General features: G+C 39.0%; 1 protein-coding gene across 4 annotated transcripts in view; it reads right to left on the bottom strand.

Moving 5' to 3' along the window:
• Positions 1-12595, bottom strand: part of ARMC3 (armadillo repeat containing 3) — a 61104-nt gene extending 48509 nt beyond the window's left edge. The window contains exons 1-4 of one of the 4 annotated variants that reach the window (XM_051802373.1): positions 12315-12503; positions 7570-7613; positions 6784-6870; positions 2767-2815 (exon numbers count right to left, since the gene is read on the bottom strand). In XM_051802373.1, the coding sequence (XP_051658333.1) occupies positions 2767-2814 (48 nt within the window). In that variant the 5' untranslated portion in view covers position 2815; positions 6784-6870; positions 7570-7613; positions 12315-12503. The other 3 variants (XM_051802374.1, XM_051802375.1, XM_051802372.1) reach the window with 3 other exon arrangements.
• Positions 12596-12876: the final 281 nt, after the last annotated feature.

The following is a 12876-nucleotide window of genomic DNA, read 5'->3' as shown; positions in this document are numbered from 1 at the left end:
GCTGCACAACCATCTGGTCTGCCTATCACTCCTCTCAATTTTGTATCACCTGCAAACTTGCTGAGGGTGCACTCTGTCCCATCATTCAGGTCACAAATGAAGAGGTTAAACAGTATCAGCCCCAGGATCAACCCCTGGAGCACAACAAGAGTGCCTGACCTCCAACAGGCCCCCATGCTGCAACGCTTTCAGCCTGTCAGTTCAGCTACTTTTCAATTCACTTACACTGTTTCTCGTCGAGACTTCACTAGCTTGCCTACGAGGATGTTATGAGAGTATTGAAAGCCTTACTAAAGTCAAGTCAAATTAATATTTAGGCATTAATCAAAAGAAGGGGTTTCTGTGGAGACAATTTCAGGAGCTGACTGTGCCACTTCATACGTTCCACCTTTTGTTAACATCAGAGTTGTGAATGAAGCTATTTTCAAAAATACTCAGGTATCTATAGCTTTCTTTAAGTGACAGCGCCTCAGTATTTTCTCTGCTGGTAATCTTAGGTCTCCTTTCAATGTCTGTGCCCTACCTGATGATCAAATAGTAATATTGTCTGGACCAAACTTAATCTAGACATCATATGAAAAGTTCCTATCAATCTGTGTCAAGTATTTTATCTGCCTGAATTACTGACTTAGGTCATTCATATAGAGATAGAGGCTCAAAGCAATATTTTTCCTGTAGGAGACCAATTCTCATAACAGAGAATAGTAAAGACAAATTATGCAAGGCTGTGAAAACAGAATCCTCAGGAACATTTTCTGAAACAGAGGCTAGGCTAAGAGATGTGTTTCCCACCTGTTCCTAGAAATCTATAAAAAATTAGTGGTCATCTGCAGTACCATATATTCTCAGAGCATTCCATGTGCACAAAGGCCCTCTTTATAAGCCTGCCTACATTATCTCAAGGCTTCTTTTCTTAGACTTGACATTTTCATAAACAGATTATCAATCAGAAGATAATGGCTAATACACCTTTTTATTTTGTCTGCATCTCATTTCCTGCCACCTGAAATATTCAGGTGAAATTTCAAGTTTTGAGATTTGATTTTACACAATCATTATTAACAACATTCTCATAGCTATAAGATTTTCTTGGTTGATAGTTACAATTAATCAATTATCTATTTTCATGTTTAATACTGTTTTGCTATGCAACATTCAGGTTTTTTTCTCCTGCTAGGACTGATAGAAGAGATATGCTAACCTGAAGTATAATAAGGGGAAAAACTAAGCCAAAAGCTTCAGATGCCATGTGGAATTCACTCTTTCCAGTTCTTTCCTTTTTGATAGTTTTATCAACTTCTTCTCTAAGTTGGATTTTTTCAATTATTGAATATCTTTTCTGACATTATTCACAGCCTATTGTAGTACCTACTAGGCTGTATCACAGTTTTCTCCAGAAAATCTAATGGTATGTTTTGGATACAGAAATTGTAGTGCTGCATCTACTGATTTTAGCTATTTACTGAAAAGGTCAACTTTTATTACTTTAGCTTATCTGTATGGCTTAAATGTACTGTCATGCCTTTCGAATTTTTTCTTAGACTGCAAAGATACTTAGTTTTACTCTTCAGGCCTGTTTTAATTAGTCTTATCCACATTCACTGTCTTTGTGACTCCTCCTGGTTTTTTTATACAGACCCAGGTTATGTTGAAGTTTTATGTCATCTCTTTTCATAAGGATTTGTTATTGATTGGAGTTTATGAATTACATTTGTAATATTCACCTTTCCACATAACAGTTGGGCCAAACCTGGTATCAATTCCTATGCCTCAGCAGCATCATGGCTATTGGATATTACTTAGTCAAAATTATTTATGCTTATTTAATTTTAAAATTGAAATGTAGTTTTTGCTGATCAACTTGTCTATGATCTATGAGCTTTGAAAAAGCTCTTGCACTACTACCACTCTTTACAGACAAACCCATTGTTTTTTTAAAACAGTGTACTGAACTTTGCATTTAGTTTCATGTTCCTCTGTGGAACTCATTGAGGTCCCTATTTTCATTAATTTGGTTATTATCTGGCACAGAATTTATACTATTTTCAAGGTTTCTGTATTTCCTCTACTTCTTTCTGAATAAAACATTTAAGCTTTAAAATTTCCTGTATTTTGCATATCTATCTTTTTGGGGGTTTCTTCGTACCTTGTGAATTTATAGAAACCCTTGAAAAGTGTGTTTGTGTCAGACCCTTAACCTCCACCTTTTGAAAAAAAGTCACATTATCACCATGACTCTATATTTAGCTTCAGCTCTTGTACTTCCAATGATACCAAAAAGACTGTGTATCTTTGCAAAAGATCCAGAGTATATAATACTAGCATTCAAAATATCTGTCAAATTTTGTATTTGTATAAAACTGCAGATCCGTCTGCAGTTAACTCTTAACTCTTTCACCCTTAAAGAAAGAGAATGTCTTCACAGTTGAAAAGACAGGCAGATTTCAGGTTGCTCTTCTCCTTTCTCCTTTGATTTTTACAAAGAGAAAGCTAACACTGTTCTTAAATAAAAAGAAGCCTGGATTGTTTCATACATTACTGTTTGCAAAGCCTGCCAAAGACAACAATCTCTACAAAGAACTACACATGCCCAGTCACTCTGGTTTGTATGCTGTCCAAGAAAAGCAGAAACAGAGTCATCTTTAAAAGCCATTTTTAGAATAATGTGGGTAAGTTAGGAGAATAAGGAACTACATAAGGACTGTAGAGCTGGGCCTGTAACTGTGTAATGTTTATTTTATAGCACATAGCAGTTTATAAACTTACCACATCCTTGGGTGGAGGCTCTGCTTCCTTCTTTACTTTTTTACCCATTCTAAAAACAAACAAACAAACAAATAAAAGCAGACAAACAAATTCCCTTCTGTGTTTTAGGAACCAGTTTACCATTGATTTAGAAAAGCTTCTAAGACAGATTTTCTCATTCATTTGACCCCACCTAATTAGTCTGAAGATTTCTTTGACATAGTAGTTTCTATGCAAAATTTGTCCCTTTTTCTAACACTTGAACACATTTGGTAAAATACATCTGTCAACAAAATATATAAATCAAAAGAAAGGTTTGAGACATCACAGGCTCAAGTTGTAATGTGGTACAAATACATAGAACATCCTTTTCTCTAAGTTAGTTTTATTTGCATCTATAAATCATATATGAACTTGAAAGTCCTTTTAGGGTATTTCCCCATGTTTGTCTACACATTCTGTGTTAGCAAACATTCCATACAAATGTAGAATGTACAAATAAGTTCTACCCCAAAAACATGGTTCAAATACAATTTGAATTCTCTGTTAATATTTCAAAAAAGACAAAAATCAGGTCTGCAGGTATTAAGAAACAGTTCTTTACAGTACAAATTTCACTGATTTAAAAAAGTTACATCCATTTTCACCAAGTCTAGCTTTTGTCTTCTGCCTTTTTTTTTTCTGGCATTAGCACATGTGCACATGAACCAGGAAGACCTCCTCAACTTCATCTAATAGTAGCTTCTGAAGCACATGGATGTAATACCTCATGTGGACCTAATTTTGTGTGGCTTCAAAAACTTCAGGAGAGCCTTCCAGTTAAGGTACAGGCAAAAGTAAAGGGCAACATGAGCCACTAGCACTAACTATGCATAGAACATAACCCAAGTTATGCCAAACTTCAGTTTGTTTTAACACTGCGTAAAAGAGAAATGTGCACTGTTAGCACCCCTTGTTAACTCCTCTGTTGGTTCTCAAAGTAAAACCACACATTCACCCTCAGCCAGGACTACCCTGACAGCTTCCCTGTGGTATAAGAGATTATTTTTTAGTGCAATATGAGCTGTAGCCTGGCTGGTCACAAAAGTCAAGGCTATTGTTTGTTGTGTTCAACAAAAATTTAGAGCTCTTCTTGAATCCTCTGATTTTTTACCAGGTATTGTTCCTGTAGTGGTCTCTACAAATAAACTGTAACACAGCAGTAGTGAAACCAGTTCATAATCACATCCTAAAAATGGATCTGAAGTTTAAAACTTCAAAGGCAGGTCACTGATTACAGTTTTGAGAGGAAAATCCACACAATCAAAGATTCTTCAGCTCCAATCTGCTTTACCCTTGTGCATCTGTACATACACACATATGAACACACACACACAAATTCAGTGTTTCAGAAAATGCAGCTTTGGCTAGAGATAAATTAACTTACATAAGAAAAAGCATAAGGACAAATTACTGACAGTATATTCAACAAACATGATGGACATACTACCTTCTGATTTATGCAGTCACTGTAGAAAGTAAGAATCCTGCACACATACAAGAATCAGATTTACAAGGACATTCAGGAAACCTGGGTTATTTAAATTGTGCTAAATCCTGGTATGGAGATATGGACTCTTATTTAGAATTATTCAGTTCAGCTCGATTCATTTCAGGTATAAATTAAGCTAAAGTCATGAGGCAATTTTAATTCTGAATGAGTTTAATTAGGTTTAAACCAAACAATTTTAAAAGTTAATTAATGTAAAAGTATTTATAATGTTGTATAATTAATGTTCTCAGATTCAAATTATAAATATTTCAAGACCAAGAATAACTAAAGCATTTAATTGCAAGTACTTCTTCATTCTGTATAAATACATCCAACTTCTGAGCAAATTTTTAAGAAACTTTTACATTTTTCTTAGTTTCAAAATATTTAGTTCCTTTCACTTTAAAAAAGCAGTATGACCTGTAGCAATAAGCAGAGAGACCAGCACAACTACTGTACTGTGGGTTATGCCCCTCAGTCTGTTTCTTTGCAGTAGGTACTAGTCTGGATTTCAATGCATTCTGCCATCAAATGTTGGTATGATCTTTGTTCCCATAAAGATCTCAGTGATCACTCTCTGATTTGGGGAATGATGTACTTGGAATTCTTTGGCTTACTGATAATTAAAAATATGTATTCTGCATTTAATTTTCATTATCACAGCCAATCAATGTGTACAGGTATTGAAAGGTTACTGAACTACAAAACAACTTCTTTATTCAAATCCCTTTCTGTCCATGATAGCTGCATGTTGTCTTTTTCTCAGCAGGTTTACAGTACACATGCACCAAGTTGGGTGGGACTGTTGATCTACTGGAAGGTAGAAAGGCTCTGCAGAGAGATTGGGACAGGCTGGATTATGGGAAGAGGCCAATGGTAGGAGGTTCAACAAGGCCAAGTGACGGGTCCTGCCCTTGGGTCACAACAACCCTGTGCAACTCTACAGGCTGGGGGAAGAGTGGCTGGAAAGCTGCCCAGCAGAAAAGCAACAGCAGCTGAACACGAGCCAGCAGTGCCCAGGGGCCAAGGAGGCCAGTGGCATCTTGGCCTGTATCAGCAATAGTGGGGCCAGCAGGACCAGGGAAATGATTGTGCCCCTGTACTGGGCACTGCTGAAGCTGCACCCTGAATCCTGGCTTCAGTTTTGGGCCCCTCACTACAAGAAGGACATTGAGGTGCTGGAGCGTGTCCTGGGAAGGGAAATGAAGCTGGTGAAGAGTCTGGAGCACAAGTCTGATGAGGAGCAGCTGAGGGATTGTTTAAACTGAAGAAGAGGAGGATCAAGGGAGACCTTATTGCTCTCCACAACTACCTGAAAGGAGGGTGTAGTGAGTTGGGGGTCGGTCTCTTCTTCCAGGTAACAAGCAATAGGACAAGAGGAAATTACCTCAAGCTATACCAAGGGTGATTTAGATTGGATATTAGGGAAAAATTCTTCACCAAAAGGGTTGTCAAGCATTGGAACAGGCTTCCCAGGGAAGAGCTTCAGTCACTAACTATGGAGGTATTTAAAAAACATGTAGATGTGACGCTTAGGGACATGTTTTAGTGGTGGGCGTGGCAGTGTTAGGTTAAGAGTTGGAGTCAATTATCTTAAAGGTCTTTTCCAACCTAACCAATTCTATATTTCTAAATCTTAAAGACAAAATAAAGAATATTCTCATTTGAGTAATATCCTCTACTTCATGTCTTGCACGTTTCTAGAATCATAGAAGCATACTTTTTCCACATATGTTTTTTGAGATTAAAGAGTTGATTGTTGTAAATCATGTAGAGCTAGAAGTAATAAAGTACTTTGACCTAACAGATGCAGGCAATGCATAGTCAAGCAATCTATGAAGTTATCATTCCATGCTACTTTCTGTCCTTCACCTGGAATTTATTGCTATCAATGACAGATAAACTAGCCTGCTTTACCTCCCTCCAACCCAGTTTCAGAGCAGTGGTCTAATCGGGTGTTTTCTCTCAGCCAGCAGGACAGTCATTAGGTCTACCTAAATCCTCATTCTAAACCCACAATCCTCAACACTCTCCCTCAGCGCTGGCTATTCTCAATGCCTAAGCTCAGCAGGTACTTCCCTGTCTCACTCTAAACTTCATTAGAATCTCCACCTTTCCCACAGGACCAGAACTGCTCCAGTGTATCTTAAGTTGAACCAGTATCTGTAAACTGTTAGTAGTGTCCACTAAACTATATTAGGCATCAGTACTAAAGTTAGTCACTGTCCTTGATGACTGATGGAGATCTAGTCAACGTATTGAATACCTCTTATGGCAAATTCATCCTAAGTAGGTATCTAAAATGGAACCGCACCTTAAAAATAACTATTTTTTTCTTGGACCAAAACCAAAGTCTAGAGTTGTTGGTTCATATATTTACATTTATACTGATGTCTGAAATGTGTGAGCTAAGCTTATTACCCCGTTTCTCCACATAAATCCACATGCCAGGCTGGGTCTAACAGATACTACTGCAGCAGACTAACCATTAGCAGAACTAGACATACCCCAAAACACAGCCACCTTGTCTTTCTTAAAGTGGTTGAAGGAACAGGCTCATCTCCAGTAACATCTCTATAACCAGAACATTTTGCCTGTAAGTGGAAAAGGATTTTGAGGAAGTTCAGAAATACAGATTTTTTTAGTTCAGAAGTGGAACCCTCTAACCTCTTGACTATTATATCAGGAACTGGCATCTCTATCATGTCAAATAAAATAAGGACAATTTATTTAGTTTTTGAGAGTTGCTGCAGATGCCTGCTTAGAGGAGCAGATTCCAAGTACTAGATCGTAAGATAATTACGGCCATGATCTCTGTACTTACTTCATTTTATTGTCTTGCTATAAGAACCTCTCTGCTCAGTGTGAATAGTTTCTTAGATTCAAATCTGAGATATGCACTTATTTCTAGCCACTACACTTTTTTTTTTAAACACAAGATGATGGCTAGTAAGTGAGCTTCAACAAGAAAAGAATCTATAAACCACACTTTGAAATATGAGGAAAGTCTTCTGGTTGTTTTTCTGTTTGAAATACTGAAATCTTATAATCTTCCTTTACAGTATGGAGTATATATCTGTATTATCAGAGTCCTGTTGCATACACTTCAAGACCATAATATATTATGGTTTTAAGTCAGACAATGCATTTAGAAAGCACTACCTGTTCCATTTGCTTCTTTCTGTTTTAAATCCTTAAATAACAGACACAAAAACCTAGAACTCTGCACATACTGTGAGACCTGAGACAAAGAACAGGAACAGGTCAAAGGTACAGCCAGCTGTGGAACTTACCTCTTAGTCAAGGAATCAAAGGTCTCTTCTGAGAGCAATTACCCCTGTGGAAAAGCAGTGCAAAGAGAAGGATTTAAGAATAGTTTCTAACAAGTTATTTATTACATGATCCACTTTTCAGATTAACTGTCCTATACTTTAAGACAATCTGAAGCTGTGTTACTACAACTTGGCCACGATTTTCAGGTTCTTCACAAAAATGATGCACGAGATTCTTTTTGCCTTCCAAGTAACAATTACATATCAATTTAGTCGAGCTAGTTCAATTGAAGTTTGGCTGTTTAGTTTTGTCTCATAGAAGCTATTTTTTTTGTGATAACAGTGGAAATTACCTTATAAATGGGTCATTGTCATTGATTATTTCAATTGATTTCTGTATGGACACTTTAGTTCTGCTGCCTTCCAATGTAATCATATCATCAGCAGACAATCTCACTCCTTTTTTGAGTCCATAAACTAGTATGTCCTTTGTATGCCATCTTAAATATACTCATCATCATTCTCAGACAGCTCTGTCTTAATTAAGAGAACAATGTGGAATGATCTTGAAACTCCTTTCTTTCTCCCACATTCTTCTTCCATCTTTTTTCTGTCCAACTCCCTAAGTATGGATCAACAGACTCTCTTTGCCATGTTGTAGAGACAGCGAAAGCATTAAAACACTACTAAAAAACTTGGCTTCACAGAAGAAGAGAGTTAAAAAGAGATGGCAGATTCAATTTAATATTCAGTTCCTGAACATATATATATATATATGGCATATGAAACTAATACATTACATGAGAGACCAATTAAGTCAAGACCTTTGAATTTGTCCAGTGTGTGTATTAGGCAAAAAATGATCAGGAAGTTCCACCTGAACATGAGGAAGAACTTGTTTACTGTGCAGGTGACCACACACCAGAACAGATTGTCCAGAGACGTTGTGGACTGCTCTTCACTGGAGAGATTAAAGAACCATCTGTACACAATCCTGTGCAATGTGCTCTGGGATAACCCTGCTTGAGCAGGGAGGTTGGACCAGATGACCCCCTGGGGTCATTCCAACTTGACTCATTCTATGATGCTGTGAGGATTAGGTCAAGATTTAGCTACCATGCAAGAGACATTAACTAACCAAACTTACCTAGAGTGTGATCCTAGATACAAGACAATATTTTGATTCAACTGGACAAAGTTCATCCCATTGCAGGAAAAAAAAAAAAGACTAAATGTACTCTGATCATTCTGAGAGTTCCTTTAAAGATTCCAATTTTTTCCAATGATCTATGCATTTTTACGTTATACACACAGAAAATGAAAGAATCATTAAAAATACTGAGAGATGCAGAGTGGAGTACCCTGCAGACAAAGTCTTAAAACCAAAATAAATTTATAGTTGGATGCCAGGTTGAGAAAATAGCTATGAGAGAGAAAAGGTGGTGATTTTAGGCAAGTTAAAAGATAATACAATTATTTATTTAAAATCTCAGAACTTTTAAGATACAATTACACTTCTTATTTGCATTCTGATACCCCATTAACATTCAGCTGAGTGTTACTTTCAAAAGCCCAAGGATAGATGCTAAGGTTTTTAACAAAAGCCAAGCTTCTCAGCTATTTGATTCTACAATCTGATGCTGTGAAAATATGCTAAATTTGCACTAAAAAATTTGACTCATGAGTCATGTACAGCCTCAGATTGATAGATAGTTTTTCCATACTGCCCAAGGGCCATAGTTCACTGTTTTCTGAAAGTGAACAGCTTGGTACACCTAGCAAGAGTCAGGAGTGTTCCAATCACGTTGAAATCCTAAGCTGTAGAGGCAGAATGTATTTTCCAATTTGTACGGTGTAAAAGATGACGTACGATTGTTCATAAAAAAAATTATTAGGAATTAAAGGACATGATAGCATTCTTTCCAAATCACACAATAACTAAGAGGTCTCAGCACAAGAAAGCTCCTTCTATGAATAAGAGTAGTCTTCCATGGATGATCAGTATCCAGCCTCCAGAATGGTAACAACCAAATGCTGATAATTCCTTGAAACTATCCCAAAAGTCAGATTTCCTCCATTTGTTACAGGGTTTCTATTTCCCTAAATTACCAAGGTTTAGATTTCCTAAACTTTTTATGTTCTTCCTAACAATAGTAGCTATTTTTACTGTCCACATGAACACTTAATCCTTTCACTCTTCTTTCTTAGTCTGAAATGCTACAGCACAGGTCCAATTGTCAAGGACACCGTACAAGGAACTACGCCTTAGATTTAAAAAAATATGTAAATAGTTTAAATGTGTTATTCAATTCAACCCCTCATTCTTGTATTACAAGTTTAGGTAAGAGGTGCCCTGACTTGATCTTTTTTACTTCTTTTATAACTCACTGTACACCCTGATTTATCACCTTTCTAAGCCAGCTTAATTATTTTTTCCATATAGCTTTTCCAGACATTTATATTTCTTGTCTCAGAGTCCCTCTGTGACTGTTAAATCTTTCTCAGACATGATATACTCAACCTAAAATACCATAATCAATTCTAGAACACTACTGACTTATTTGAGTGACTTTATAACTTTCAGGGTATTTATTTTTACCCAATTTCCTCAGTGAAGATTTTCACTAAGCTATCCACATACGGTAAACAGGTCATTTTCCCAGCTGATCACAATTAATTTAGGTTCACTACTGAAGAGAATATAGTGCTCTAAGTATTCCTGACATTATAAATTACACTGCTTTCATCAACAATTAGTTTTATCTGTCATTGTGTTACCAGTTCACCTAACTGCAGAAGAGCTCTCAGAAGCTTCTAGCAGTCTTCTTTAGTCATAACAAAATTATTTTATCTCACTAGAAAATTTTGATTTTGCTATATTTTTGGTCACATATTAAATAATATGAGACCTAAGATCTACCTCTGGAAAATCTAAGCTGTTATAACCCGAATGAAGGTGATTTCTAGAAAGTATGTGTGATTTTAAATGTCTGACTGAGACACGTAGTGAAATCCCTCATCCCATGAAAAAGAGACTAAAGAAAAATTGACCTAAAACAAATGAGATACAATAGTTAGAGTAGTTACAACCACTGTCTGAGCAAAAACAGTAGGACACTTCTCATACAAGAGGCAAAGATGGTCTGACTTAGGAAGAAAGACTAGTAAAAAAATTGAAGACGCTCCTAAGTTTTCAGCCAGCGGTGCCAGTCTACATGTCTTAAAAAGAATGCCTTCTCCTGGTAGTGTCACAGGGACATTTGGTGAAAGGAACATTCTGAATGATCAGATTCATGCCCCTCCGCCATCACAGCCACTGCATCATTTTAATCCCACCAGATGCCTATCGCATTGTATCTTTAAAACTGCTAGATATTTTGTTTCCACCTCTCCTGGTAAAAAGTTGTTCCGCAAGGTCAGGGACCATTTTTTAACTTTTGTCTACAGTTTACCGTGTTTGTGTCATGTCTGAACATCTGTCAGTTACTTTATTTGCTGGCATGAATGAAATATACAGTAAATAGTTATACTATACAATATATATTTGCCATATTCTATACATACTATATAGTATATTATATAAATTCCATATATATTTACATACAGAGAGTCAGAATACATTTAGAATCATAGAACAGTTTGGGTTGGAAGGGGCCTTAAAGATCATCCAGTTCCAAGCCCTCTGCTGTGGGCAGGGACACCTTCAACTAGACCATGTTGCTCAAAGCTCCATCCAACCTGGCCTTGAACACTTCCAGGGATGGATCCACAGCTTCTCTGGGCAACTGTTCCAGTGTCTCACCACTCTGAGTAACTGTCTAATTCAAACCTACTTTCAGTTTAAAGTCATTCCCCTTTGTCCTACCCCTACACACCCTTGCAAACAGTCCCTCTCAAGCCTTCTTGTGGGCCCCTTCTAGGTACTGGGAGGTGTTACAATGTCTCCCCAGGGCTGTCACTTCTCCAGGCTGAAAAACACCACCTATCTCTCTCAGCCTGTCTGCACAGGACAGGCACTGCAGCTCTGATCATGCCCCTCCTCTACCTGAAGATAACAAACCCATCCCCACTCATTTTGTTAGCTTAAAGAATTCTTCTAATTTCCTCCAAAAAATGATTCCTCATTTCCCACACCATCCTCATAAGCCCTTTTTAAGTCAACCTCTTGAAAACATGGATGACCTCAGCTGAACACAGCATCCCTGATGAAGCTTCTCCTGTCTTGGACAAAACCGTACTCTTACTTCTTTGTCAGCACTGGATACACCTCAACTGTGTTGCTATCACTTTTCTTAAAGGCGTATATGCCCTTATCAAGTTGACTGTAAGTTTTTAGGGTTTTTTGGTTGTGGCTGGAGAAAGCTTCAATGTATGCCTTTAAAAATCATAGAATCATAGAGTGGTTTGGGTTGGAAGGGACCTAAAAGATCATCTCGTTCCAACCCCCCTGCCGTGGGCAGGGACACCTTCCACTGGACCAGGTTGCTCAAAGCCCCATCCAGAGCCTGGTCCTGAACACTTCAAGAGATGGGGCATCCACAACTTCTCTGGGCAACCTGCTACAGTGCCTCACCACCCTCACAGTAAAGAATCTTTTCCTAATATCCATCTACGCCTACTCTTTTTCAATTTGAACCCATTCCCTCTTGTCCTGTTGCTATACGCTCTTGTAAACAGTCTTGACCCACCTTTCCTGCAAGTTCCCTTCAGGTACTGGAAAGACGCTACTAGCATAAAATAATGATGCTTTTTAAGCTTTAACTTACTATTTCTGAAGGTCTACAGACACGTGGCCCTCAGCTCACTGACCAGCGCCGGGGAGCCAGACCCGCCGGGCACGGCCCGAGGGCACCGGCCGCTATAACACACCTCCCGCCCGACGCCGCCGCCACCCGAGGCCGCACACGGTGATTTCAGCGCCTCAGCCCCGCCGCCCTCGCGGTGCTTGCGCCCTTCGCCCACCTCCCCTCAGCGCCAGAGACCCCCGAGATCCGCAGCGGCGGGGCCGGAGCGCCCGCCCTGCCCGGGCTCCCCGCGCCGCCCGGGGGCGATCGCGCCGCGCCGCCCGCGCCGCTGTTCCGCCGGTTGCCGGGAGACGGCGGCGGCCCGGGCAGGGCCCGCCTGAGGGAGCCGGAGGGAGCCGGAGGGAGCCGGAGGGAGCCCGAGCCCGCCGCCCCCGCGCCGCCTTCCCCCCCCTTTCCCAGTCGTCCCTGGGCAACGGCTTCCAGCGTTGCTCGTTTAATGTGAATTCCCAGAAGTCCTCGGGGAACAATTTCGCCGTGACACTTGCATATAATCCATTTCTTCACAGTTTATCCCGACTCCGAA

The sequence above is a fragment of the Manacus candei genome, unplaced genomic scaffold (genome assembly GCF_025592945.1).
Source record: "Manacus candei isolate 608988 ecotype Guabito, Panama unplaced genomic scaffold, ASM2559294v1 h1tg000056l, whole genome shotgun sequence".
NCBI classification, from domain to species: Eukaryota; Metazoa; Chordata; class Aves; order Passeriformes; family Pipridae; genus Manacus; species Manacus candei.
This window is presented reverse-complemented; position numbering and strand designations above follow the sequence as displayed.